The sequence below is a fragment of the Mandrillus leucophaeus genome, unplaced genomic scaffold, assembly GCF_000951045.1.
Source record: "Mandrillus leucophaeus isolate KB7577 unplaced genomic scaffold, Mleu.le_1.0 Scaffold110, whole genome shotgun sequence".
NCBI classification, from domain to species: domain Eukaryota; kingdom Metazoa; phylum Chordata; class Mammalia; order Primates; family Cercopithecidae; genus Mandrillus; species Mandrillus leucophaeus.
In genome coordinates this window covers 1,403,545-1,430,474 of record NW_012099210.1, presented here as the reverse complement: position 1 = coordinate 1,430,474, position 26,930 = coordinate 1,403,545, and the positions used below count along the sequence as shown (strand labels likewise).

The 26,930-nt window shown below is 40.0% G+C and overlaps 1 protein-coding gene across 3 annotated transcripts in view; it reads right to left on the bottom strand.

Moving 5' to 3' along the window:
- Positions 1-26,930, bottom strand: part of ITGB6 (integrin, beta 6) — a 91,204-nt gene that overhangs the window by 43,263 nt on the left and 21,011 nt on the right. For all 3 annotated transcript variants that reach the window (XM_011991494.1, XM_011991486.1, XM_011991503.1), the window contains 3 exons: positions 21,780-21,945; positions 20,378-20,539; positions 17,040-17,135 (listed from right to left, as the gene is read on the bottom strand). In XM_011991494.1, the coding sequence (XP_011846884.1) occupies positions 17,040-17,135; positions 20,378-20,539; positions 21,780-21,945 (424 nt within the window). The remainder of the gene's footprint in view (positions 1-17,039; positions 17,136-20,377; positions 20,540-21,779; positions 21,946-26,930) is intronic.

The following is a 26,930-nucleotide window of genomic DNA, read 5'->3' as shown; positions in this document are numbered from 1 at the left end:
TTGCAGATGACATGATTGTATATTTAGAAAACCCCATCATCTCAGCCCAAAATCTCCTTAAGCTAATAAGCAACTTCAGCAAAGTCTCAGGATACAAAATCAATGTGCAAAAATCACAAGCATTCCTATACACCATTAACAAACAAACAGAGATCCAAATCATGAGTGAACTCCCATTCACAATTGCTACAAAGAGAATAAAATACCTAGGAATTCAACTTACAAGGGATATGAAGGACCTCTTCAAGGAGAACTACAAACCACTGCTCAACGAAATAAAAGAGGACACAAACAGCCTGGATGCAGTGGCTCATGCCTGTAATCCCAGCACTTTGGGAGGCCGAGGCAGGTGGATCACGAGGTCATTAGATCGAGACCATCCTGGCTAACACTGTGAAACCCCATCTCTACTAAAAAAAAAAAAAATACAAAAAAATTAGCCGGGTATGGTGGTGGGCACATGTAGTCCCAGCTACTTGGGAGGCTGAGGCAGGAGAATGGCATGAACCCAGGGGATGGAGCTTTCAGTGAGTGGAGATGGTGCCACTGCACTCCAGCCTGGGTGACAGAGTGACACTCCATCTCAAAAAAAAAGAGGACACAAACAAATGGAAGAACATTCCATGCTCATGGATAGGAAGAATCAATATCATGAAAATGGTCATACTGCCCAAAGTAATTTATAGGTTCAATGCCATCCCCATTAAGCTACTAATGACTTTCTTCACAGAATGGGAAAAAACTACTTTAAAGTTCTTATGGAACCAAAAAAGAGCCTGCATTTCCAGGACAATCCTAAGCAAAAAGAACAAAGCTGGAGGCATCATGCTACCCAACTTCAAACTATACTACAAGGCTACAGTAACCAAACAGCATGGTACTGGTACCAAAACATATATATAGACCAACTGAACAGAATAGAGGCCTCAGAAATAACACCACACATTTACAACCATCTGATCTTTGACAAACCTGACAAAAACAAGAAATGGGGAAAGGATTTTCTACTTAATAAATGGTGCTGGGAAAATTGGCTAGCCATATGTAGAAAGCTGAAACTGGATCCCTTCCTTATACTTTATACAAAAATTAATTCAAGATGGATTAAAGACTTAAATGTTAAACCTAAAACCATAAAAACCCTAGAAGAACACCTAGGCAATACCATTCAGGACACAGGCATGGGCATGGACTTCATGACTAAAACACCAACAGCAATGGCAACAAAAGCCAAAATAGACAAATGGGATCTAACTAAACTAAAGAGCTTCTGCACGGCAAAAGAAACTACCATCAGAGTGAACAGACAACCTACAGAGTGGGAGAAAATTTTTGCAATCTACCCATCTGACAAAGGGCTAATATCCAGAATCTACAAAGAACTCAAACAAATTTACAAGAAAAAAACAAACAACCCCATCAAAAAGTGGGGAAAGGATATGAACTGGCACTTCTCAAAAGAAGACATCTACGCAGCCAACAGACATGTGAAAAAATGCTCATCATCACTGGTCATCAGAGGAATGCAAATCAAAACCACAATGAGATACCATCTCACACCAGTCAGAATGGCAATCATGAAAAAGTCAGGAAACAACAGGTGCTGGAGAGGATGTGGAGAAATAGGAACACTTTTATACTGTTGGTGGGAGTGTAAATTAAACCACTGTGGAAGACAGTGTGGTGATTACCCAAGGATCTAGCACTAGAAATACCATTTGACCTAGCCATCCCATTACTGGGTATATACCCAAAGGATTATAAATCATGCTACTATAAAGACATATGCACATGCACACGTATGTTTATTGCGGCACTATTCACAATAGCAAAGACTTGGAACCAACCCAAATGCCCATCAATGATAGACTGGATTAAGAAAATGTGGCACATATACACCATGGAATACTATGCAGCCATAAAAAAGGATGAGTTCATGTCCTTTGCAGGGACATGGATGAAGCTGGAAACCATCATTCTCAGCAAACTATCACAAGAACAGAAAACCAAGCACTGAATGTTCTCATTCATAGGTGGAAATTGAACAATGAGATCACCTGGACACAGGGCAGGGAACATCACACACTGAGGTCTGTCAGGCACTAGGGGAGGGATAGCATTAGAAGAAATACCTAATGTAATCGATGAGTCGATGCGTGCAGCAAACCAATATGGCACATGTATACCTATGTATCAAACCTGCACTTTGTGCATAGGTACCCTAGAACTTAAAGTATTTTTTTAAAAAAGTTGAACACATGTCCACACAAAATCCTGTACATAGATGTTTATACCCGCTTTATTCATAATTGCCAAAACTAGAAGCCACCAAGATGTCCTTTAGTAGGTGAATAGGTTAAAAAAAAAAAAAAAAAAAGCTGTGGTCCATTCATCAAATGAAACATGATTCAGAGCTACAACGAAATGAGTTATCAAGCTACGAGAAGACGGAGGAAGTTTAAATGCGTATTATTAAGTGAAAGAAGCCAATCTGAAAAGGCTACATTTGGTAGTTGGTATGGTTTGGATTTGTGTCTTCGCCCAAATCTCATGTTGAATTGTAATCCCCAATGTTGGAGAAGGGGCCTGGTTGGAGGTGATTGGATCATGGGGGCAAAGTTTCCCCTAGCTGTTCTTGTGATAGTGAGTGAACTCTCATGAGATCTGGTTGTTTAAAAGCATGTAGCAACTCCCCCTTCTCTCTTCCTCCTTCTCCGTGCCTGCTTTTCCTTCACATTCTTCCATGATTGTAAGTTTCCTGAGGCCTCCCCAGCCATGCTTCCTGTATAGCCTGCAGAACTCTGAGTCAATTAAACCTCTTGTCTTTATAAATTACCCAGTTCTGGGTAGTTCTTTATAGCAACGTGAGAACAGACTAATACAGTAGCATTTCCACTATCTGGCATTCTGGAAAAGGCAAAACTGTGGAGCCAGTAAAAAATGAGTGGTTGCCAGAGGTTGGGGGTCAGTAAGAGAGGGAGGAATAGGCAGAGCACAGAGAAGTTTTAGAGCAGTGAAATTACTCTGTATGATACTACAAAGGTGGATGCATAATAATTGTACATAACTCCTAAAGTGTACAACACCAAGAGTAAACCCTAATGTAAACTCTGGACTTTGGGTGATAATGATGTATCAGTGTAGGTTCATCAGTTATGACAAATGTACTACTGTGGTGGGAGATGATGATAATAGGGAAGGCTATACATTTATGGAGACAAGAGGTATATGGGAAATCTCACTATACCTTCTACTCAATTTTGCTGTGAACCTAAAACTGCTCGAAAAATTTGTTTTTAAAAATTAAGAATTTTCTTCTCAAAAGATGCCTTTAAGAGTATGAGAAGGAGGCACTGAGTGGGAGGAAAATACCTGTGGTACATGCATCTAACCAAGGACATGGGGCCAGAATATCTAAACGATTCTACGTAGCAATAAGAAGAACACATCTTAATAAAAATGGATATGCAAGTGGCAAATCAGTATGTGAAGTGTTCAACATCAGGAATCTCTAGAGGAAAATACATTAAAACCACAATGAGATGCCACTGTGCACTCACTTCACTAGAATGGCTCAAATTTTTGAAAATCTGGCAATGCTCTCATACACTTGTAGTAGAAATGTAAATTGGTACAACTATTTTGGAAAACTAGTTGGCAGTAACTACTAAAGCTGAACATAAGCACACTCTATGACCTAGCAATTCTACTCCTAGGTCTGGCCCCCCAGTAGAAATGGGCCAACAGAATGTATGACTATTCCAAGACAAATGCATAGAGAAGGATTCATTGTTGTTGTCATCGAGGGGATGCTTCTGGGTAATTAAGATGCCACTTAAATTGCAGAAAGTGCAGGTAATTCTGAAAGGGGCTCAGTTCTGTTGGGTATTTGATCACAAAGAGTCATCAGCTCCTAATGGATTCCTCTACCTGAGGACAAAGCCAAGGGAGGTGTAGACTGGCAGACTCCTTGGCTCTCACAGGAATCTCATCTGCTTCTTTCTATGTCTCTCCCCTTCCTCAGGAGCTGCAATTGCCAACTCAGGGGCCTTACAACAGTATTGAGAGGTCCTCACAAGCCTTTTGACATCCCCAAGCACCTCCTGCATCCTCAGAAACCCAAGGCTCTTGAAGAGACCTTGTTATAGCCTTGGAATAGTGGCAGGAATGCATGGGGAGTGGACCACATTGCTTTTTACCTACTCAGGGCTTGTTGGCTCAGGGAACCCTCAGTTTAGACAAGGCTAAAGGTACGCCAAACCTTCCTCTTACCACTACCAGGAAAACAATAGCTAGAGCTAACCTTTAGACCCCGCAGTTGTTCCCTTTCATTGTTCACAGAAGTTCTATTATTTAGGTACCATTATTATTCGTTTTATGGCCAAGATCCTGAGGCTCAGAAAGTGTAGTTAACTTGCCTGACGTCATCCAGACAGGAAGTAGTAGGGCTGAACCCACACACTCATATCCTCTTTCCTTATATTCTCTTTCTAGAGCCAGATTTCTTAACCAGATCACTTCTGTTAGGTGCCTGGCAATGGCTATCTTGGACTTGTGATGTCATTGCTGACCTCCGAGGGAGGTTAATGAGTAAGCCTGACTGGGTGTGTTCATTTCTTTGGGTTGCTGAAGTCCCACAAACTGGGTGGCTTGCAACGACAGAAATTGTTCTGTTCTGGAGGCGGGAAGTCTGAGCTCCATGCTCGCCTCGCTATAGGTTCTGGCAGCAATCCTTGGAGCCCCTTGGCTTGTAGATGCAGCTCTCCAGTCTCTGCATCCATTGTCACATAATGTTCTACCTCAAGTGTCAGTGTCTCTGTGTCTCTTCATATAAGGACACCAGTCATATTCAATTAAGGGTCTGTCTTACTCCAATATGACCTCCTATTAAATTAACTTATTATTTCCACAATGACCCTGCTTCCAAATAAGGTCACATTCTGTGGTACTGGGCATTAGATCTTTAACATATTTTTTAAAGGGGGAGGGGGACATGATTCAACCCATAACACTGGACTAGGGTTCTTTTGATTTCTTTAACCTAAAGCCTTAGTTTTAACTGGACAGGTAAGTACCTTGTCCAGTCACAGATGGAATACATGGTAGAAATAGGTCTTGACTCTATAGCCACTGTTCACTCTTCTCCACCAGGCCTCTGCCAGAGAAACTAGTGCAAATGCCAGCAGCAAGTGAGGGTGGGAATCTTATTAGAAATTTAAGATAATAATGCCATGTATATATACACATGCCTATGTCTCTATATGGACTTAGAGATTATAGAACACTTATTATAAGGATTTAGAGATTATAGAACACTTTTCTACCCAGAGCAGAAAGAAAAGGAGAAAAAGGGTTGTGGCTGTAATGACTTTCAAACTCAAAGGCTGGATTTTGAAAGAAATGTAGAAAGTAGCAAAAGCACAGAGGCAAAAAAAAAAAAAAAATTCCTAGCGGATTGTATTGTGCTACTTATCTGGTCAAAGAAAAACAGCTCTTTGCTGGCAAAGCCTCGCTTTCATGGAGCCGTGTGCTTCTTCCAGAGCTAGGGGCGGACTGGGTTTGCTGAAATGAGTCCTTCTTCAGAAGGCTTTCTTCCCGTGCGGTCTTTCATTCTTGTGGGGTTTTATTCTGCTGGTTCTCAGGTTCATTATCAGTAAATGCAGGGCTTCCAGTATTATGCAAAAGTTTACCCCCAGGCTCAACTGTGTTACTAGGACACCCAAGATTTCAAAAAGAACATGTAATTGTTCCTGGCACAAGGGTAGCATGAATGTCTGTCTCTGGATTGCATGATATCTGCTTTGCCTTCAGGCTTTCAATTGTCAGCATTCCATAGGCAGGCAGGTAGCGGTGGGAGTGTGCTAATTAGATCAGGTGCTTGATCTTGAAGTCTGCCCCAGCAATGACTAGGTAGTCAGCATCGGAACTTTTGAGCACTACCTTTCTTTCTCCCAGTCTGCCCAGAATGTAATTATCTTGTCAGCCAAGAAGCTGGAGCACACAGCTGAGCAAGTGCTCGGCAGCAGTAACAGAGTGATAAGGGAAGACAAATGGACCCACCGTGCATGACTGTTCTGAGACAAACAAATGTACAGAGAGGCATTGGAGAATGGAGACTTAGAGAACAAAGAGGCTGCAATGAGTATTTTGTTCCTAAGGATACTTCAGATCCTCTCTTAATAAGATTACCTTGCCTTTGGAGAGGAATGGCAGACTTTTGCTGACTAATTCAAGTACCAAAGCTTTAGAAAGCTCTTTTAAAATAGGAAGCGATGTGGGGTTCAGTAGCAGCCTATGTGCTTTGCAGGCCAAATGGCAGGTAATAAAACTTTGAAGGATGACTAGTAGGAAGGGAATGAAGGAGATGAGAAAATAGCAAGTAGGTGTATGTGCAAGGACTGCAAAAGAGGTTTCAGCTCTTGATATTCGAAGTGTGACTTGTGGACTGACAGCAGCAACATCATCTGGAAGCTTGTTAGAAATGCAGACTCTGGGTCAGGCGCGGTGGCTCACGCTTGTAATTCCAGCACTTTGGGAGGCCAAGGCGGGTGGATCACGAGGTCAATAGATAGAGGCCATCCTGGTCAACATGGTGAAACTCCGTCTCTACTAAAAATACAAAAATTAGCTGGGCGTGGTGGCGTGCGCTTGTAGCCCCAGCTACTCAGGAGGCTGAGGCAGGAGAATCACTTGAACCCAGGAGGCGGAGATTGCAGTGAGCTGAGATCGCACCACTGCACTCCAGCCTGGGCAATAGAGTGAGATTTCGTCTCAAAAAAAAAAAAAAAATAAAATAAAGAAAATAAAAGCAAAGAAATGCAGACTCTCAGGCCCCAGCCCAGACCTCTTGAATGAGAGTCTGAATTTTAAGAGGCCCCCATCCCCCAGGTTGATTGGATACACCAGTTAAAAAGGGGGAAAAAAAAGCAAAAACCATTGGTGTCTGGGTCTCAGCCCCAGAGATACTGACTCAATTGGATCAAGGTGTAGCCTACACATTGGGTTTGTTAGTAAAGCTCCCTACCTGATTCTAATGAGCACACAAGTTTGAGAACTGCTGGTGTAGAATAGTCTATCAGAGGGGTTGTAGTGATTTGGAAAATAAAGGTATTAGGTTTTTAAATCTATATACCCACAGTTTATCCAGGGTTTTCAGCCTGTCATACACCTGTGACATCTATACCCAGTGACAAAAGTATTTTTGGATGCCTGCTACCCACAGAATAGCACCCTGTTTACTTCCCACTGCCTTCAAGATTGAAGGGTCTGGTTTCTGCCTACCTCTCCCACTCCATCTCCTTCTACCCCTACTCACTCCAGGCCAACTGGCCTTTTTTCCTTTTCTCAAGCTCACTGGGAACTGAGTCCTTTGCTACCTCAGGGCCTTTGCACATGCCTTTGCCTATGCCTTTGCCTCTTGAAAACTCCTCAGCCTTCAGCTTGCTTCCTCATTATCACTTCTGGAAAGGCACCTTCCATGAAAATTCTATCCAAGGAAAGTCTCACTTTCTCCCCCTTAATTATGGTCCATGGTTGCACACTATTCTTTTCCATTTCTTCAATAACACTATTAAAAGTTGTAATTGGTTGTTTTTCATTAATTGTTTCTTGTCTATTTCCCCCGACTAGTCCACGAGGACAAAACAGGGTCTTTTTTTATTCTCCTCTATACTCCTAGGGCCTAGTCCAGTGCTTGGCACATGGAAAACACATAAATATTTGTAGAATGAACGAACAAAAGCAGGGATTGGCTATGTCCCACGGGCCACATTTGGCCTGTTGCTTGTTTTTGTAAATAACTATGCTCATTTATTTACGTATTGTCCATGGCTGCTTTCATGCTACAATGAGAGTTGACGAAACTGTGTGGCCACAATGCCTAACTTACTATTTGACCCTTTGTAGATAGGCTGCCAGATAAAATACAGAATGCTCAGAAAAATTGGAAAGCAGAGAAACAATGAAAAATTTTTAGTGTACCTGTGGTCCAAATATTGCATGGTACATATTTATACTAATAATTATTTGTTGCTTACTTGACACTTGAATTTAACTGGATCTCCTGGATTTTTATGTGCTGAATTTGAAAACCCTATAGAAAAAAGTGTGCCAACCCTTGAATTCATAAATAATTACCTCAACTGTTCAAGCTCAACAAATAATGATTGCAAAATTTTCTGTTTACTTTCTGAAGATTCAATACTGCTAACACAACAAAATATTAAACTATGTTATCATTAATACTAGTCCCTTGGTAGGATATTTGGGGCTTTTTTGGATAATCAGGCATAAAATGAAAATAGATAATACTCTTAAACTCTTCTGATGTCCTTGGGGCTGTCAGTTTCACTTGTCCTTTTGTGCCTTGATGCCATATGTGATTATTTCAAAGGCTATGCCATGTGGAAAATGCTTGGTTGCTGTTAGACTCCGGCATAGTGATACAAGCTGGGTGAGCTCCCTTCAAACTTACAGTCCGGTCCAGCCTCACACAGAGTGGCCAACCGCAACCATAGGAAAGGCTTTAGAGGATACATGGGTAATTGAATTAGGCAGGAGTCCTTTGTGCTGTGAGACCCAGATAAAGTGGAGAAGGAGAATTACACAGCTTTCAACAGTTAGCTGAAAGACAGGAGTTTTGTTCACAGATGTCAAAGTCTTCACCAAAGGGGCACTTTCAGGCATAAGAAAACAAAACTAGACATAATTTGTTGGTCCTATTAATGTAAAAAAGTAACTAAGTATTATGTGAATATGTAAAAAGTGACCCAGGAGGTAAAAATGCAGTACTTGCGCAGGTTTTGGGCTGCTCGTGGGAAAGGACAAGTTTGCTTTTATTTTAAAAGTAGACACCTGTAAGTATGGCAACTATAGGCTCAGAATTTTGTAGGATGATTTTGATTTCATATAGTTATTCTCATCAATAAAAATTTTGATGTATAACTACACGTAATTTAATTTGTATGCCTTTATAAGACTATACATATATAAACATTCAAAAAATTTGAACATACTTAATTGTACAATATTATACCAGTTAGTCTAAGTGTGTAAATATATGCAAAGAAAATAGGAAAAACTTACTCTTTTTTTTTTTTTGAGACAGAGTCTCACTCTGTCGCCCAGGCTGAAGTGCAGTGGCATGATCTCAGCTCACTGCAACCTCCACCTCCCAGGTTCAAGAGATTCTTCTGCCTCAGCCTCTCAAGTAGCTGGGACTACAGGCACATGCCACCACACTTGGCTAATTTTGTATTTTTAGTGGAGACGGGATTTCACCATGTTGGCCAGGCTGTTCTCGAACTCCTGACCTCAAGTGGTCCACCCACCTTCCAAAGTGCTGGGATCACAGGCGTGAATGAACCACCATGCCCTGCCAGAAAAACTTACTCTAAAATGTCAACAGTGTTAGCTATGTCTGAGTGGTGAGTTTATGAGTGATCTTTGTTTTCATCTTTGGGTTTTCTGTATTGCTCTTCACTTTTCTTTTTGCAAATAGTATGTATTAGTTTTATAATCAAAAAAAGAATAATTTAAAGTTTTGTTTTGTTTTGGCCATACTTCCACATTACATTGCTGATGGGAGAGTAACTGATAAAACTACTTTGGAAAGCAACTTGGACAAACTCAGTAAAATTACAGATGCTATTCCCCTGCAACCTGGGGATTTCACTCCTCAATAGAGCATATGTGTGCAAAGATGTGCATGGCTGCAACATTTGTAATGCTGCACAATTGGAAGTGACCTGACGCCCTCACTTGCAGAATGAACACACTGCCCATAATACTGTGAATGGAGCGTGCATAGCAGTGGGTGGAGTAAACTATAGCTATACGTATCTCCATGGACAAGCCTCAAAAACAGAGCATTGAGCTTAACAATGTTTTAATACTTGGCAGATGAACCAATAGATAAATTATCTATAAATGGCAGAGTGCTTCAAGTGCTTAATGCCACAGAACTAACACTCAAAAATGGCTAAAATGTAAAGTTTATGTTATATGTATCTCACCATAATAAGAAAATATAATTAAAAACCCCAAATATATAACATTCAGTTAAAAAGCAAATGGTAAAAATAACATGTACAGCATGAAATTAAGCTTATAAGCCAAAACTACATAATTAGTTATGGATGTACATATATAGATACGTATTTATATATATACACACACATTTTTAATAGCACAAAAAACAAATGTGAGAATGACAAATACTAAGTTCAGGATACTCGTTACCTCTGTAGAAGGAGAGGGGAACTAGACCAGAGTTGGGCAGTTACACAGCATGCAACTGGATCTGGGATGTTTCATTTGCTTAAAAAATCTAAAGCAAATATGGTAGCAAAACGTTACAATGTGAGAAAACTGGCAATAAGTATGTGAGTGTTTATTTATTATTATTATTATTATTATTATTGTTATTTGTTGCCCTGGCTGGAGTACAATGGCGCAATCTCGGCTCACTGCAACCTCTGCCTCCCAGGTTCAAGTGATTCTCCTGCCTCAGCCTCCCGAGTAGCTGGGATTACAGGCACGTGCCATCACACCTGGCTAATGTTTTGTATTTTTAGTAGAGACGGGGTCTTGCCATGTTGGCCAGGCTGCTCTTGAACTCCTGACCTCGGGTGATCCACCCACCTCAGCCCCCAAAGTGCTGGGATTACAGGCATGAGCCACTGCGCCCGTCTGGGTGTTTACTATGTTACTCTATTTTTCCATATGCTTGAACTGTATGATCATAACAAACCTATAGTCTTGGTCAGACCACGTGCCCCCAATTTCTCACTTTGATTGGAACCATAGATTGTGATTACCATAGATCGTAGCTGTTTTAAATATGCTGACCCAACGCATAATATTCCCTAGCTGTGTGGCCTGTTCTTACCACCCAGAGCTTAAACAACCCACGGGGCAGAATCCGAGTGTCTCTCTTTTTTCAAGTCTATGCATCTTTAAATTGCTCTCTTCATCCAAATTAACAGCAATAGGGAAGAACCCTGGATGAAGTATTTCCTGATCTTAAAGCACTCTGCAATTAATAGGGAATTCATCTATTGGTTTAGCTGTCAGGCAGCTCTGCTCCACCCTTGGGTTCTGTACTTTTTAAAGTTGGTTACTTGACCAGGAGCAGTGGCTCACACCTGTAATTCCAGCATTTTGGGAGGTCGTGGTGGGTGGATCATTTGAGGTCAGGAGTTCGAGACCAGCCTGGCCAACATGGTGAAACCCTGTCTCTACTAAAAACATACAAATTAGCTGGGTGTGGTGGCACACGCCTGTAATCCCAGCTACTCAGGAGGCTGAGGCTGGAGAATCTCTTGAACCCAGGAGGCAGAGGTTGCCGTGAGCTGAGGTTATGCCACTGTACTTCAGCCTGGGCAGCAGAGGGAGACTCTGTCTCAAAAAAAAAAAAAAAAAAAAAAGAAAGAAAGAAAAGGTGGTAACTTTATTTTAAAGTCTGCGTCTCTGGTGGTCTAGTGGTCTGCTTTTTCACTACAGCACCCTAGGTTCAATTGTGAGTTACCTCAGTGATTGTGACTGTAGATTCAGATTATCTGGGTTCAGATCTTGGCTCTTACATGCAGTTTGCTTTGCTATTTTGGGTTCTGTAGCCATAAGAGGGAGTTTAAATGTTAAAATGAGTGCAAAATCCTGAACCCCCAGGCTGCCACCTAATAAGCTCTCGACAAACGTTCCCTATTACACTATTATTATCATAGTCATAGTTGCATATCATGTCTAGCCCTCACCCCTATAAAGTGAAGGACTTGGTCCAAACACCGTGATACTGTTAGCATCAAAAGCAGTTTTATGGTTGCTGATTAATTTGCTGCTCCTTATAAGAAAGATGGTGAATAGAAAAGAGTAAAAACATTGACAGACATGAAAACTCTGACCCCTCAGCTGGAGTCTCTTTCCAGAACACAACTCTAAAATGCCCTCATTCTGTTTTTTAGGCAAAATATTAGTTTACAAGTCTGCTGATGCTCTCCGAGACTTCTTAAGTCAGGCACTACATCTTATTCTCCTCTATAGTCACAAACTTTGGCCTAGTTCACGGGAGGTACTCATCATATGTTTGAGAAATGAAGGGATGAATGACTATGCAGTCCATAGCATCTTAGTTTCAGTGATACGCTAGGTATCCTGTGTGTTGTGTAAATCTCAAAGCATTTAGACCTTGCATTATTTAAATTACATTTTAGATCCGGCACAGTGGCTCACACCTGTAATCCCAGCACTTTGGGAGGCCGAGGTTGGTGGTTCACATGTGACCAGGAGTTTGAGATCAGTTTGGTGAACTAACATGACGAAACCCCGTCTCTACTAAAAATACAAAAATTATCTGGGCATGGTGGCGCACATCTGGAATCCTAGCTACTCGGGAGGCTGAGGCATGAGAATCACTTGAACCTGGGAGGTGGAGGGTACAGTGAGCTGAGATCATGCCACTACACTCCAGCCTGGGCAACAGAGTGAGACTCTGTCTCAAGAAAAAAAAAAATCTCATTTTATATTTCTGCAAGTATTGGCTTAATCAGGCATCTCATTAAGGTCCTGCTTCAAACCTGTACCTTTTTCTTTCTTGTGTTTACTTTCTCAATTATGAGGCTTTGAGTTCTTTAGAAGAAAAGTACTATGTGTGATCTAAGGAGTAACTGATGATTTTTCATGATTAAGATTTATCAATTAGCTTGGAAAATACTCCCAACAACTCTGACATCTGAGGACATAAGGTTTATTTCCAAATCCTCCCTCTCTAAGGGATGTTTTCATTAATGAGGAAAGTGTAGGCAGCTGGCCCTCCTCAGTCTTTGTTCCCAGATACTATCAGTTAAGGAGAAATGAAAATACTTTCCATTACACTTAAATAAAGAGCAATTTATTACCTCCATGGAGATGCCTTATAATCCAGAAGTTGTCGTTTTACTCCTAGATGATTTTGTTTTTACTAAAATCATAAGTTTGGAATACTCCATCCACTACAGAATGAGATTGATAGGATAAAGAATATCTAGACTGTGCCCTAAAATTAGCTACATTACAGCTTATTAAACTTTGTTATTTGTGTGGAGATCATTGGAATTCATGGTAATTTCCCTCCTCCAGAATCAAGGTCATTGACTGTTGAGGCTGGAAGTCTTCCCACCCAGTCTTTTTATTTTCTAAAAACTGAGGCCAGAGAGATAAAGAGATTTCCACTGGAGCAAAATTGCTTTGATCTTTCCAACAGGAACATTATAAAACGAAACAATAATAGAACAGGCTAACAAATAGCAAAGGGGTCCAATGTTTATTTTCTTTCTCTATTTTCTCTGCTTCTTTTCCTCCCTTGCTGCAATGAAAAGCTCAAAAGAACCAAGTAGAAGAAAGAAGAGGTAAAATAACAGCTGGGTTATTGATTCCTGAAAAATGGAAACTTACGTATAGTGGATAATCTCCACAAGCCACGCAAGGACATCAGGTTCATGGCATATGTGGCTGCTGTTTATGTTTGTTTATAGATCTAATGGTCATCAGGTGTATACTTGCTCAGGGTGTTCCTTTTATGGCCTGCTAGAAGGCTGCGAGCTTCTCCAACATGTTGGTCCTGAGACTGATGGCAGAGTGTTCTTTCCTCATTGCCATCTGCGTCCAATGTGGGAGAGATGGAAGAAGGGACAGCCAGGGCTGCAGAAGGTCCTGGCAATGGTCAGGTGCCGCCCCTTGCTCTGTGCACATGGGCTTCCTCAATCTTAACAAGTATTTGTCATGCAAAACTCCAAGTCTTTCTCTTGACCCAATTTTAGAAAAGATGAAGTGCTTTTATTGCAATTTGTAATTCACTTCACAAAAGCTACTGAGAATCTACTGTGCTTCGAGAATTGGCCTAAACAGATGAGTAAGACCTGTTATTCTCCTCAAAGAGCTAATGATTGAGGGGTTTTTGTCTCCAGAGGAAAGGTCCCTTTGGCTGCATAAAAACCTGCTTGTACTCCCCTTCTCTCAGGCTTTAGAAACATTGCTTTGTCCTAATAGCCAAGAGATATTAATCAGTGGTCACAGAAGTTAGTGAGTAAACTGGAAGTACCAGTATACTTCTTGTTTACTTTCTAATTGCTGTGTTTCAGCATTACACACAAATACCAGGTCATATAATAATTATTGCTATTAACTTCACTAAAGTCATCTTTCAAGCCAGATGTAAGTATTTTGAATAGATATAGGATATTTTAAAGCCTTGGAAATAACCCACAGTGATTAACAATAAGATTCGACAACATCATAAAGAATATTAATTTAATTGCTTTTTATCTCAATAGCTCACTAGGAAAGAGAAACTATTCAAATAAGACAGTTAAGGTTTAGTGGCCTGATACTATCTATCGTAAAATTAACAGTAAACGTTTTAAAATAACAGAGGAAATATAAACACTTTTTTTTAACTTGGGTAATTGAATCCTGATTCAAAATGGTAGTTAGCTCTAGAATGTAATATACTACCCACTGCTCAGTCTATTATCATCATTATCTTTTGAACCCTATAATTGGACAAACAGGAAACTATTCATAATAATAAGTTTGTTCAAAAATATTCTGTTGGCTGGAGTCTGGGGTGCACACTACAGTCATACTGAACTAAAGGCAAAACTGCTTACTTTATGCTTTTCACCTTTCATCTCTGTTACAACAATGTACAGGCACACTACACACCTGGGCAGTCCAAAGCATCCTACCACAATTACTTAAAAAACAGTCATTTTTCCTGCATTCCATGAGTGGGCAACATAAATTTAATTTGCTGCAGACAGGGCCTTCGTTGAACCTAAACCTGTGCTGCCTGTGCAGGCAAGTAACTATGCTTAACATGTAACTCGGGCAAATAATTTTCCTTCTGGAATTTTCATGAGATCTAACCACTTAATCGCTTTATTTATTCTATCACTGGTTTTTATTTTTCAGTGATTCTTCAGTAGCTACGTTCCTTATATCACAGTTATCCAAACATCAAATTGCACAGGACTCCTGCACACACAGGACTCCTCCTGAAAGATGTGAATTGAAAGGCAACACAAGCCACTAGTGGACCGTTTTCAGTTTTCATTATCAATAAAAGGGAAGATCAGCATTTTCATGCTGCGTGAAGGCTTCAAGGACGTGCACTGTTGCTGTTATTATCTTTAGGCCAGGCTGCTGCCTGCCCCCACTAATACAGATGGAATGATGAGCCCATCAAAATAAAAATAAAACAATGAAATGGTCAGAGTCATAGAGCGGGTGGCTGACCTGGACTGTCATATGACCCCCTGAAAATGTCCCTTTGAATTTAGTGAAGGCTGGATGGTAAAGACCACAGATCATGACAGAACATAAATTCACCTCATAATGAGATTAGAAGACAGGCAAAATCGATGTCCTGCTGTTACATTAGAGGCAGGCTCTAATCTGGCATTTTCCTCGGAAATGATCATTTCCCTTGCAACAGGGGAATCATGGATGCAACTAGCTTAAATCCGACAGATTCTGTTTTGCCATGTAGTGATTTTTCATCTTCCTCTGTCTTTTTAATAGCGGTTTTGGGGAGACGTATAAATGAGTTGTGAGTCTTACAGACTATTACCAAAGTGAGTTATGGAAGTCTATGTTCATGATCATCAATCGCATTCCCTAGACTCCCCTTTGAAGAAAAGTCCTGTGCAACTCCTTCTCCCACTCCTAAACTGGAGCCTTGCTGTGGAGAAGGTGTTGTGACCCCCAGGGTCCTCTCACACTAGCCTTAAGGATCAAAGGCAGAATAGACTCACTATTGTATTTGGGGGTATTTAAAAAAAAAGTCTCAACTGCAACTCTACTACTTAAAACCACTGGAAACAAATATCACATACTAAAAAGCCTGAAGCAAATGCCCAGATCAGGTGAACCCACATGGTCTCTGTGTAGAACAAAGGCTTCAAGTATGGAGCTTGATTGCAAGGAACTTCCTTGGTTTGCAGCAGAAGGCAATCTCACCTGGGAGTACAATACCCTCCTCTCATTCAAAATGCAAGATAGCATCTCCTGCTGGATCCTTTCTACAGAACCTGATGCAAGTTCATGGGGCTGTACCGTCCTTAGTAGTGAGTGGCATTTAATCAAAGCCTTCTGTGGCATAATCTGAGAGTTTCAGAAGCCCTGTGAAGTCACCAAGCAAGTTAAGAGGTCCTTTCAAAAGGAATGAGAGATCAAACTCTGTATTTAGGAGCATTTGACGCTTCTGCATAGAAGGCACAGACTATTTAATTTCTCTGCATTATTTTTAGGGCCCCTGCTAAAGACTCCTTACTTCTCTGTAAAACTGTAGATTAGGAGTAAATCAATTCAGGGCATTTGACATATTACTTTTCCTAGGCTGGGAAAAAACCACAGAAACCTTTTGTATGTGCATATGTTGTATTTTTTTGCAGTTTGCACAGTGGTTTGGGGACAGCACTTCATCTAATGAAACCGTTCCCTTTTCCCAGTTGGTGCTTCCATTCAAACACTTGAGCTGCAATCCAGCTGGTTTAAGGGGTAAATTATTTTTTGCCCCATATAACAAATTTTTTCCTTTAACTTTCCACTTCTCAATAGCTTGTGTCTCTGTGTGTGTCTTTTCTAAGTATCTAATTTGCAAATGCCAAAGAAGGTGAAGTCAATTCTCCTCCCACTCTTAAGATTTTCTCTGTTCTCTGTTAACTCCCTCATCAGATGAAATAATTCAAGGGGACAGAGAATAAATTTTCTTTTAGGTAGGTGGTCCTATATTTGTTGATACTCTCCTCCAATCTATCTGTTTCATTTCCTTAACTCAGTCTTTCTCATCCCACCTTATCTGCTCCCCATGCCCTACTGCACCTTGGTGTTTACAATTTAAATTGCAAGCACTAAATGAGTCCACTTAGCCAAACGCCCAGTACATTTGGTATGTGTTAATGATTATCTAATGGTCTTCCCATGTGTTAAACTCACAGAGTTAATGTTAAAGCTTCCTGTCACATAATCTCCTTGAAGGAATTTCCCAAGATATTTTTGCTTACCTCATATAAATGAACTTGTTCTTGGGTTACAGCGAAGATCAATAACACGTTGTTTTGTACCAGTTTATCAATGAGTTGTCCAATTGTTGGATATTCCTAAAATTAACATATATAATTTTGCATCATCTCAATAAGATAATGTAAATAAAGAAAGGAATATTGATTTCAAAGATATCTTTCTGAGTTTGGCATTTCAATGCTCACAGGCATCATAGCTCTATCACTCTAAGTAAACAAATACACAATTAGCATTATTCACGTAGTTGGTTTAATAATCTTTTTCTAAATCTTATAAATCCAATCAAGTCCTAAGAGTCAGTTCCTGTTGATGTGGTGTATCATGGTCTGCCACTTCTAAGAAGATCATTTGAAATTTATTTAAAGACTAACAGTGTGTCATATTTTCAAGGGTAGAGAAACATTTCTTTTCCTTCTAAGTGACACTTACCAGCAGGCTAGGGATGCTACAGTCGAGGGAGGGGCTGTTGGACTATGATATACGTGACTGAGGTGACTCTTGTAGCTCTGAAACTCCTATTGGAATTGGATGAGGTGGAATGAGGGTTGCTGAGGTATGACATACTATGACATTCCTGTACTAATCCTTGGGTTTGGTTTGACTGCCTTTTTAATATCACAAGTTGGTTGTATGGAATCCTGCAATATTTTCACAGGACAATTGAGAACTACATTGTACTTCTGTTCCATTGGCATGTTCATTCTCAGTGATATGAGTACTTTACAAAAAATAAAAGAAGCTTAATTTTTAAATTTGAATATGGACTTTACTTTTCAAGTTTGGAAAACATGATGTGCATTTGCCCATTATATGAATCTAAATGTGAATAATGTACAAAGAGGAAACTCAAGTGAGGTACTAGCCTGCTAACAATTAAATTAAGAATATGTTGATTATGACAGAAGTCCGCCAAAGGGAGGAACACTGATAAATAAGCCCTCCTGTACACTGATATGGAATATTCACATATTCTCAGTACTACTGGAGGATTTTCATCTAAAGTCTTCTTTAGGCATAGGGTTCAAGTTGAGAGAAAAGTGTAGTTTTGCCTAAAATACTGCAGTAAATTACCCAACTGCAAATTGCTGTGTCATATGTGATTTCCATCACATTTGGATTTTTATTAATAGAGATACCAAATTGTATCCATTTCCTCTGCTTTTTAACTGCATACAAATCCTTTATGCTGATGCCTAAATCCCTCCAGTGCCAGTCTCTCCTTATCTCCACATGTTACCACACCCCTCAGCTGCTGTGCTAGTGTGTAGCCAGGATCACACCACATAGCCCTTCGTAGGTGAGCGAAGCTGGTTTTCTATTTAAATCAGATCTGTTGGTTTAATTCCCACAACCATATTGTAAGTTCAAGGCTAGGAACCACCTTGTATTATTTTTTTGGCCTGAGGAATCTGGCCCAAGTTTTGAGTACACAGGAAGTGCTCAGAGGACCTGGGGGCTGTGTTGCAGACGGGCATAGGTATGGTCTCTGGCTTCTGTGGATTTGTTTCAACTCATTCAGAAAGAAAGACTTGAACATTTATTAGCTGAGAAGGTCATATTAGGCAATAGGTAGTGTTAGCTTTTATGATCTTGCCTCATTCAAAATGGAGTTTTTGTGGAGCTTTTGAAAAGTTGCAAGAAAAGGGTAATGAAAAGGGGATCAATTTTCCAGTTTCTTGCCCCTCACTGACTAAAAGACAACATGTGGCTATCCTCACTGATATTGTAATATGAAAAGGCAGAGTATGTGATTAAAGAATATACACATTTGGGGAATACTACTGATCAAATGTTTGGGGAAAATATTCATGTTGAAATTTAGAAATTTAGGTCAAGGAATAGTAGTGAGTAATGAACTGTTAAGAGTTTTTAGAGAATAGCTTTCCAATTGACATTAGAATTCTAGGTTCCTGTCTCCCTCTTTCTCTCCTCTTGCACCCCCTCCCCCTCTCTTTCTCCCCCACCTACACCTCCACAGCATTGTTCTAAGAAGTCACTTAAATTCTCTGTACCATATTTCCCCAAGTGTTAAATGGGGAAAATATGACAATCGCAGATTGCTGCTTCAGAAATCAAATCTATTTCTTTGTTTTCTTTCTTTCTTTTTGAGACAGAGTCTTGCTCTGTCTCCCAGGCTGGAGTGCTGTGGTGCGATCTTGGCTCACTGCAAGCTCCGCCTCCCGGGTTCACGTCATTCTCCTGCCTCAGTCTCCCGAGTAGCTGGGATTACAGGTGCCCGCCACCGTGCCTGGCTAATTTTTTGTATTTTTTAGTAGAGACGGGGTTTCACAGTGTTAGCCAGGATGGTCTTGATCTCCTGACCTCGTGATCTGCCCGCCTTGGCCTCCCAAAGTGCTGGGATTACAGGCGAGAGCCAATGCGCCCAGCCTCTATTTCATACATTAGTTGGCACTCACTGTGTTCTAGGCACTGTGCTATCAGGAAACAGAGATAATAAACCAGGCCTGGCCCTGAGGATTGCGCAAGAAAGAGAGATGTAAGAAAACGTATTTCTACGTAGAGATGCGCAAGAACACATCTGCATATGCAACTGAAGGGAAAGACGATTGCTTCAGAGCCTACCAGAGGTCAAAGAAGGCTCTCTGGGGACAGTAATGACTGAGCTGGCTTTTCAAGGATAATGAAGAGTTTCTCAGCAGGCTAGGAGGGAAGAATATTCCAGGCAGAGGGAATAACATGTGCAAAGCATGGCAGCCTCATGGTCTGTTCAGGAAAAGCGGTTGGATATATGGGGGTCTATTGAGAAGATCATGCATGTCCAAAGAGCTCTGAAATTTCTTCCTGGTTTTACGAAAGTCAGTTGTTTTCTTTGAATGTCACTAGCATTTTATAAATTACAAAAAATAAGCCAAAGGTTAATAAGCACCAACCAAGCCATACCTGACTAGTTGTTACCCATGGAACATGAAAGCATGGCATGATTCAGGGACCATCATTCACCGCAAATCCTACATGGTTACTGTTCTGGTTTGGGTCCCTCCTTTCTGAGGCCGTGGCTGAGAACAGAATGAGCTGCCTGTATTGCCTCACCAGCACCAGGCTTTTTGAGAGGTTGGGGAGGTTCTGGGATCATGGGATTCATAGCACATCCAGCTTCCCACATGTCCCACTGCCCACCTATGCTCCGGTGGGAACCTCTAAGGATGGTGAGAATTGAACTGGGGCAATGTGTTAATCTCAAATTAGAAAATGTGCACGGCTTTCACCAAGCGTGAGTTATTTCACATGTATTACACCAGTTGCTGCTTCATTCTCCTACTTATAGCCCTGAAAACAGTACAGAGTGCAGGTTACACACCAAGACAGTTGACATGGAGTATTCATTCTTGCTGTCCAAGTGACAGAGCCCATCATTAGGAATGACGATGCCTGCCAGTTTGCTGTCCATTCCAAAATGAGAATCAGCATCACTCACAAAGACCAGGAGGTGGAGGGAGTCATTCCGCCAACCAATTTTTTCCTACAGTGAGAAACAAACATTTGTGTGATACTGGAGGGAGGCAGGCATTTATTGAGTGTGGATCAATTATGCTGGGACACATTTAGGTTATAAAAATAATATTGTTAGTCTATTTTAGCCTTTTTATCTATTGTGAATTGATAATATTAATGTTTTTAATAAAACATGAAATTCTGTGACATTTGCTTTTTCCTGGATAACATTTTCATATGATTTATGCTTCAGAAAAGCATAGCTCCACTACAATCAGTATTCAGTTGATCTTGACTTTTACATAGTTAAATTATTTTTACTATCCAGCTTTCAATTCTCCAAAAACTTGAGCAGAGGAGGTCATAGATGGTCCCAAATCCAAATTGAAGCCAAACTCATGAAAATGCAATGTTAAAGGGGCTCAAAGTAAGCCTGTTTCATTAAAATGTTACCCAGCATTTAAGCACATATTTCTCTTTCTAATGATGTCATCCAAAAATTATAAACCTAATACAAGGATAAGCATTGCTTATGAAAGTATGGCCCCAAGGTCCTGCTAATTAAAATTGTCTGTTGTTGGTGTTTAGTAAAGCCCTCCCCTTTAATTAATACTAGTTCAGGAACCAATTGGGTAAAAACGCATCCTGGCTGTTCCATCCCACCTTATTCCTTTCCTTCCTCCTCTAATTCCCTAGTCCTCCCACTTTCTAGGAGCTTCAGCCTTGTTTATTTCCTGATATTTTCCATGAAGGGCTCTTGCCTAAAGACAAGGGAATCATTCTTGTGGATACTTGTCAGATAGTCAAGGAGAAGCAGTGTTCCTGTGATGTTGTAGAGACAGCACACTTCCAAAGCTTACTTTGTTGGTTCAAAACAATAGCTATGTAGTCATATGTATGGACATATACTGATTCAGAGCATTTTAACTTTTTAAAATAAATGTTCTACTCTTGATTTTTTTTACCATGATTAATCCAAAAACTAATCTGATCTTGATCTTTGAAAATTAATCATGCATAGCTATTGTTTCAACTAAATTTTCCCAACACAATGTTTTTAGATTATTCATCATAGGCATAAAGAACAGTCCCCATTTCAACATGATTTAATTAAACATTTGGCAAAAATTGTGTATTTTAAGAAAAATACAAAATGTAGAAATTTAGAGATCAAAGGAAAGGAAATTAGTTAATCTTTTTGAAGTAGAATTGTTAATAAGAGATGAACTTTATGTTAACAGAGTGAAACAGCACTCCCTTCAGCATACCTTACACACAGCAGCTTGCATAATTGCATCAAATCCACCTTCGGGTGTGTCGATATTAGCAGAAATTTTCTGATTCTTCACAATTTCATTGAATCTTTCAGCATCATTTGTCAATGGCAAAATGTGCTTGAATCCAAATGTAGGTAAACAGAAGTATGGAATACTACTGCAAAAGTAAGATGCAAAAATATTATTGATGAAATGTAATGGATCTGATAGCTTAGCAACATTCTCTTAAATGAAGATTAGTTTTTCTAAATGGCCTGACTCTGTAACTCAGCTATGAATCTCACTGTTAAGGTTGTTGACATCATCCCCCACCCTTTCTATGTTGACCATATTAGCTAACACTTATTTAGAGCTTATTGTGTGTCCTGCACTGGCTCAAACTCAGATAACAGATAATCAGGTGATCAGACTCCTGTGTGTGTGTGTGTGTGTGTGTGTGTGTGTAATCACTACCTTCTATGGGCTCCCAACCAAAATTCACCACTAAGTTTATACAATGACAATTCCTTTGTATTCTAATATCTCAGGTTGTCATCAAGTATGAATCATCCTGTAGCAGGACAAGAGAGGAACCTGTCTTCTTTTTTCTCTGCTCCCTCCTGTACTCCCAGGTCTGCCTGCCAAGGGCCCAACAATTGTAGCAGCATTCTTGGTTTGAGAGTCCAACTCTACTGGGATTGAATAGGCCAGCCTAGAAATAAAACCACTACTTAAAGTACAACATTACGATGAAATCTGCACCAAAGATATTACAGTAGAACACAAAGGGCTGATCATGAGTTCAGCCACATCTTATTTTGAAAGCAAGTTTCTAGCTGTGCATGAAACTTTGGGCAAGTTACTCAACACTCCTGAGCTTTGGATTTTAAAATGAGGATAATCGTATAGAGGAGAGGTTCTCCAACTGAAGTCCCTAGACCAGCATCATGAGCATCACTTGGCAAATTGTTAGAAATGCAAAATCTGAACCACTACCCAAGACCTGCTGAGTTAGTTATGCTGAGGGTGGGCTTAGTGGCCTGTGTTGTACCAAGCCTGGATGCATGCTGAAGTTTGAGAATCATTGGTGTAGAAGTGCAAAGAGACAAAAAGGCATAGCCCCTGGTGAGGGAATGATGTGCTGCCTGGGGAAGAACTGGTTGATTCTTAATATGGGCACATGTGGGGCCTGGGCCTTGGCTCTGCAGGTCCAGTAGACTACTTTGTCAGCATGAGAAGGTGCATTTTTCAATGTTAGGCTTCAGTTCATCAAGTTAATCTGCCTGAGGTATACAGTTGATCTTCATTATTCACAGATTCTATATTTGTGAATTCACCTACTTGCTAAAATTTATTTGTAACTCCCTAATTAATACTTGCAGGGTTTTCTGAATCATTTGTGGACATGTGTAGACAGGCAAAACAAAACAAAACAAAACAAAACAAAAAAAACAAGAAAACCCAAAACAAAGCACCTCCCTATGTGCACATTCCCAACTGGAATCAAACACAGTGGTGCCCTGCCTTCTTATTTCAGGCCTCCAACTCTAAGTCAGTGTCTTTTTCACTGTCTACTTGGTGCTACCTTTCTTGCATTTTTATGCTTTTCATGGATGGTTTCACTGTTTAAAATAGCCCCCAAGCATAATGTTGAAATGCTGTTTAGTGTTCCTAAGTGTAAGAAGGCTGCGATGTGTCTCATGGAGAAAATAAGCTGTGTGAGACAAGCTTCATTCAGACATGAGTTACAGTGCCTTTGTATGGAGTTCAATGTTTATAATTCAATGAGATCTATTACATACAGCATCTTTAAACAGAAGCACACATAAAATAAGGTTGTGTAGTGATTTGTTGATGAAAATGTGATAGCCAGAGTCTCACAGGAACCTAACCCTACATTTTCCTTGGAAGCAATGATTCAATATTCGAGAATTCATTGCTAGGGGCAAGTTTATGGAACATAACTACCATGAATAATGAGAATTAACTGTGTGTACAGATAGATCAGAGTGATCATGGATTCTTTCACACTGAGTAAGGATGCTCTCACTGGGACCAGAATGCTGGTGCCTGTGATTACCATCATTTTCTTCCTATCAGTAGACTTTCCTTGAAAGCAGGTGAGGTTTGGATGTGTCCCCAGGCTTCAGAACAAGGGGAACTGGAGGACCCCAGCACTGAATGGCACAGTCCAAGATGGCCCAAGGCAACCACCCCAGAATGGATGCTCTTGGTCACATCTGACCCCTCCCCCATCTGTGGTCCGCTTCCTCAGCTAACACAAATTTGAAAAGCTCTCGCAACCAAAGGGACTGGAAGCTCTGGAAGTGTGTTGGCTAAGGCTCTTGGATGGATGTGGCCCACACTGGCCTCTGTGACATCCCCTTCTCTGCCCTGCCCTAGCCCACTAGGCCTGTCTATCCTTTCAGCTGCATCAAGACATGTAGTCTATGTGGTCTAGGGGCCAGTCTGTCGCTTTCAGGTAATTTTTATATTTCCTTTCCTAATTATTATGTTTAATTTTAACTCTCAGAAGGCAACCTTATTCTCTTATTTTTAATATTGTTCATCAGGTTTCACTGAAACTCTAAAGTGCTGACCACAGACTGTATCTACCTAGCAGGGTTGTCATGAGACTTGAATGAGATCACATAGGCAAAGAATACAGCACGATGAGCTTTTCAGAGTTAATGCATAATAAACATGAGTGTCATTTCTTAAATAAATCACTTCACACAGTCTAGAACAGACCTAAGTACAGATAATGGATTTGGCTCATGATATCTCTAGAATAATGTTTTTTCCTGATTAAAATAATAAGGCAGGTTCATTGAAGAAAACTGGGGTTTTACATGAAAGTGTAAAGAAAAGAATCAAAAACATAGATTGTAATTGTTGTGAGATGAATCATAGTTTATTTGATCATCTTTCTATTGCTGAGCATTTATTTTGAACATTTTTGTAATTAAATAATATGGTGATCCTTCTACATACATATTTACAAACTATTTCATATCCTTGCTTAAAATAAATTTTTTGATTGTGAATTCCTGGGTTATCTCTTGACTCATATTAGCAAACTGTTCCAAAAAGTTTGTATCCATTGCCTTCTGTGGTATTAGTGTATGGCATGGCATCATTTTTTTTTTTAAACTATACTAGTTGATTAGCAAAAAATGGTATTTGTTAGTTTTAATTTTCATTTTATTATTACTAAGATTGAGTGCTTGTTTCTACTTATTAACACTGTGTATTTCTTCTTTTGGTAATTGCTAGCTGATATCCCTTGCTAAATTTCTTGTTCTAATTTAATTTTAAGAACCATCTTAAAAATATTAACCTTTTTTCTTTGTAGTTTGTCTTTTAATTTTGTTCATGATGTTTTTGGATATATATCTTAAAACTTTTGATGCAGACAAACTTCTTCCCACCTTCAAATATAAGATGCATTTTTAAAGTGTGATATGAGGAAGGAGCCTGATTTTTTTCAAAATATTTAACTTGTTAAATGACAATAATGCAGCCTTTGTCTTAATTGCCCTTATAGCACTTCAAATAGCTATGGCTGGTAGAAAATACATTGGATTTAGAATAAAAAGAGTGAACAGTTATCTATCTATCTTTTTTTTTTTTTTTTTTTTGGAGATGGAATCTCACTCTGTTGCTCAGGCTGGAGTACAGTGGCATGATCTCGGCTCGGCTCACTACAACCTCCGCCTCTAGGTTCAAGCCATTCTCCTGCCTTAGCCTCCTGAGTAGCTGGGATTACAGGCACCCGCCACCACCACACCCAGCTAAGTTTTGTATTTTTAGTAGAGATGGAGTTTTTACCATGTTGGCCAGGCTGGTCTCGAGCTCCTGACCTCAAGTGATGCACCCACCTCGGCCTCCCAAAGTGTCACGAGTACAGGCGTGCACCACTGTGCCTGGCCAGTTATCTATATTTGGGCAAGTTATTCAACTTGGCAAAGAATACAGCATCACTGTATTCAACACCACTGGCCTCAGTGTCCTCCTCCATAAAATGGGAATGATTATAATACCTATTCCACAAAGTTGCCATGACGATCATATGAGATAAAAAGTATGTAATCATGTTAGGTACACCATTGTGCCTGGGACCTAACTATTCTTGGAAATTATTTAATCTATTATTTGGGGCTACTGGTTCATACCATACTGAAATGACATTTGAGCATCTTCCGGATCCACAGAAGTAGCAGTCCGATCTTTTTGTGAGAGATTTGCATCTTTGTTGGTTAGAATTATCTGCTATGTAGATTTTACTAGAACTCTGTGCCTTCGGAAAGTGGAATGAAATTTTAATTTAACTCACTAAAGAAATTCATGTGATAGGAGAGCTAAAGGAAAACAGAGTATCAGAGATGGCGCACGCCAGGGAATTTTGACTGGAGATTGCCCATGTTTTGTTCAGAGTTCATTTTCTTTTCTCTCTATCTTTCTCTCTCTCTCTCTCTTTTTTTTTTTTTTTTTGAGACAGGGTCTCCCTCTGTCGCACAGTCTGGAATGCGGTTGTGGTGGCACAATCTCAGCTCACTGCAACCTCCGCCACTGGGCTCAAGTAATTTTCCCACCCCAGCCTCCCGAGCCTCCCATGTAGCTGGGACTACAGGTACCCACCATACCCAGCTAATGTTTGTATTTTTTAAAGAGACAGAGTCTCACCATGTTGCCCAAGCTGGTCATGGACTCCTGAGCTCAAGCAATCTGCCCACCTTGGCCTCCCAAAGTGCTAGGATTACAGGTGAGAGTTCATTTTCTAACAGATGTTCATATTTTGCTGTTACTTTTTTAGCCTAGCAATTAAAAGAAATAGGCACCTTTCACCAAATTACCTGATTTTGAGGCCCCTAGATAACAAGAGATTTGCATTTAAAATGCAAAATAATTATGAAACACAATATAAAAAAGTACTACTTCATTTTTTTTGTTAAAATTTTAAATAAATATTTACAGAATAAGACTATAATTACATATGCCAAAGCATTAGTATCATCTTTTCCTGACTGAGGTTAGAAATGATTTCCATTTCTTACTTTTGTCTGTATTTTCACATAGGGTTATTATGTTTGCAATAAGAAACTATATACCGTATACTCATATATGTTTATGTGTGTGAACATAGAGGAAATTCATTCTAGC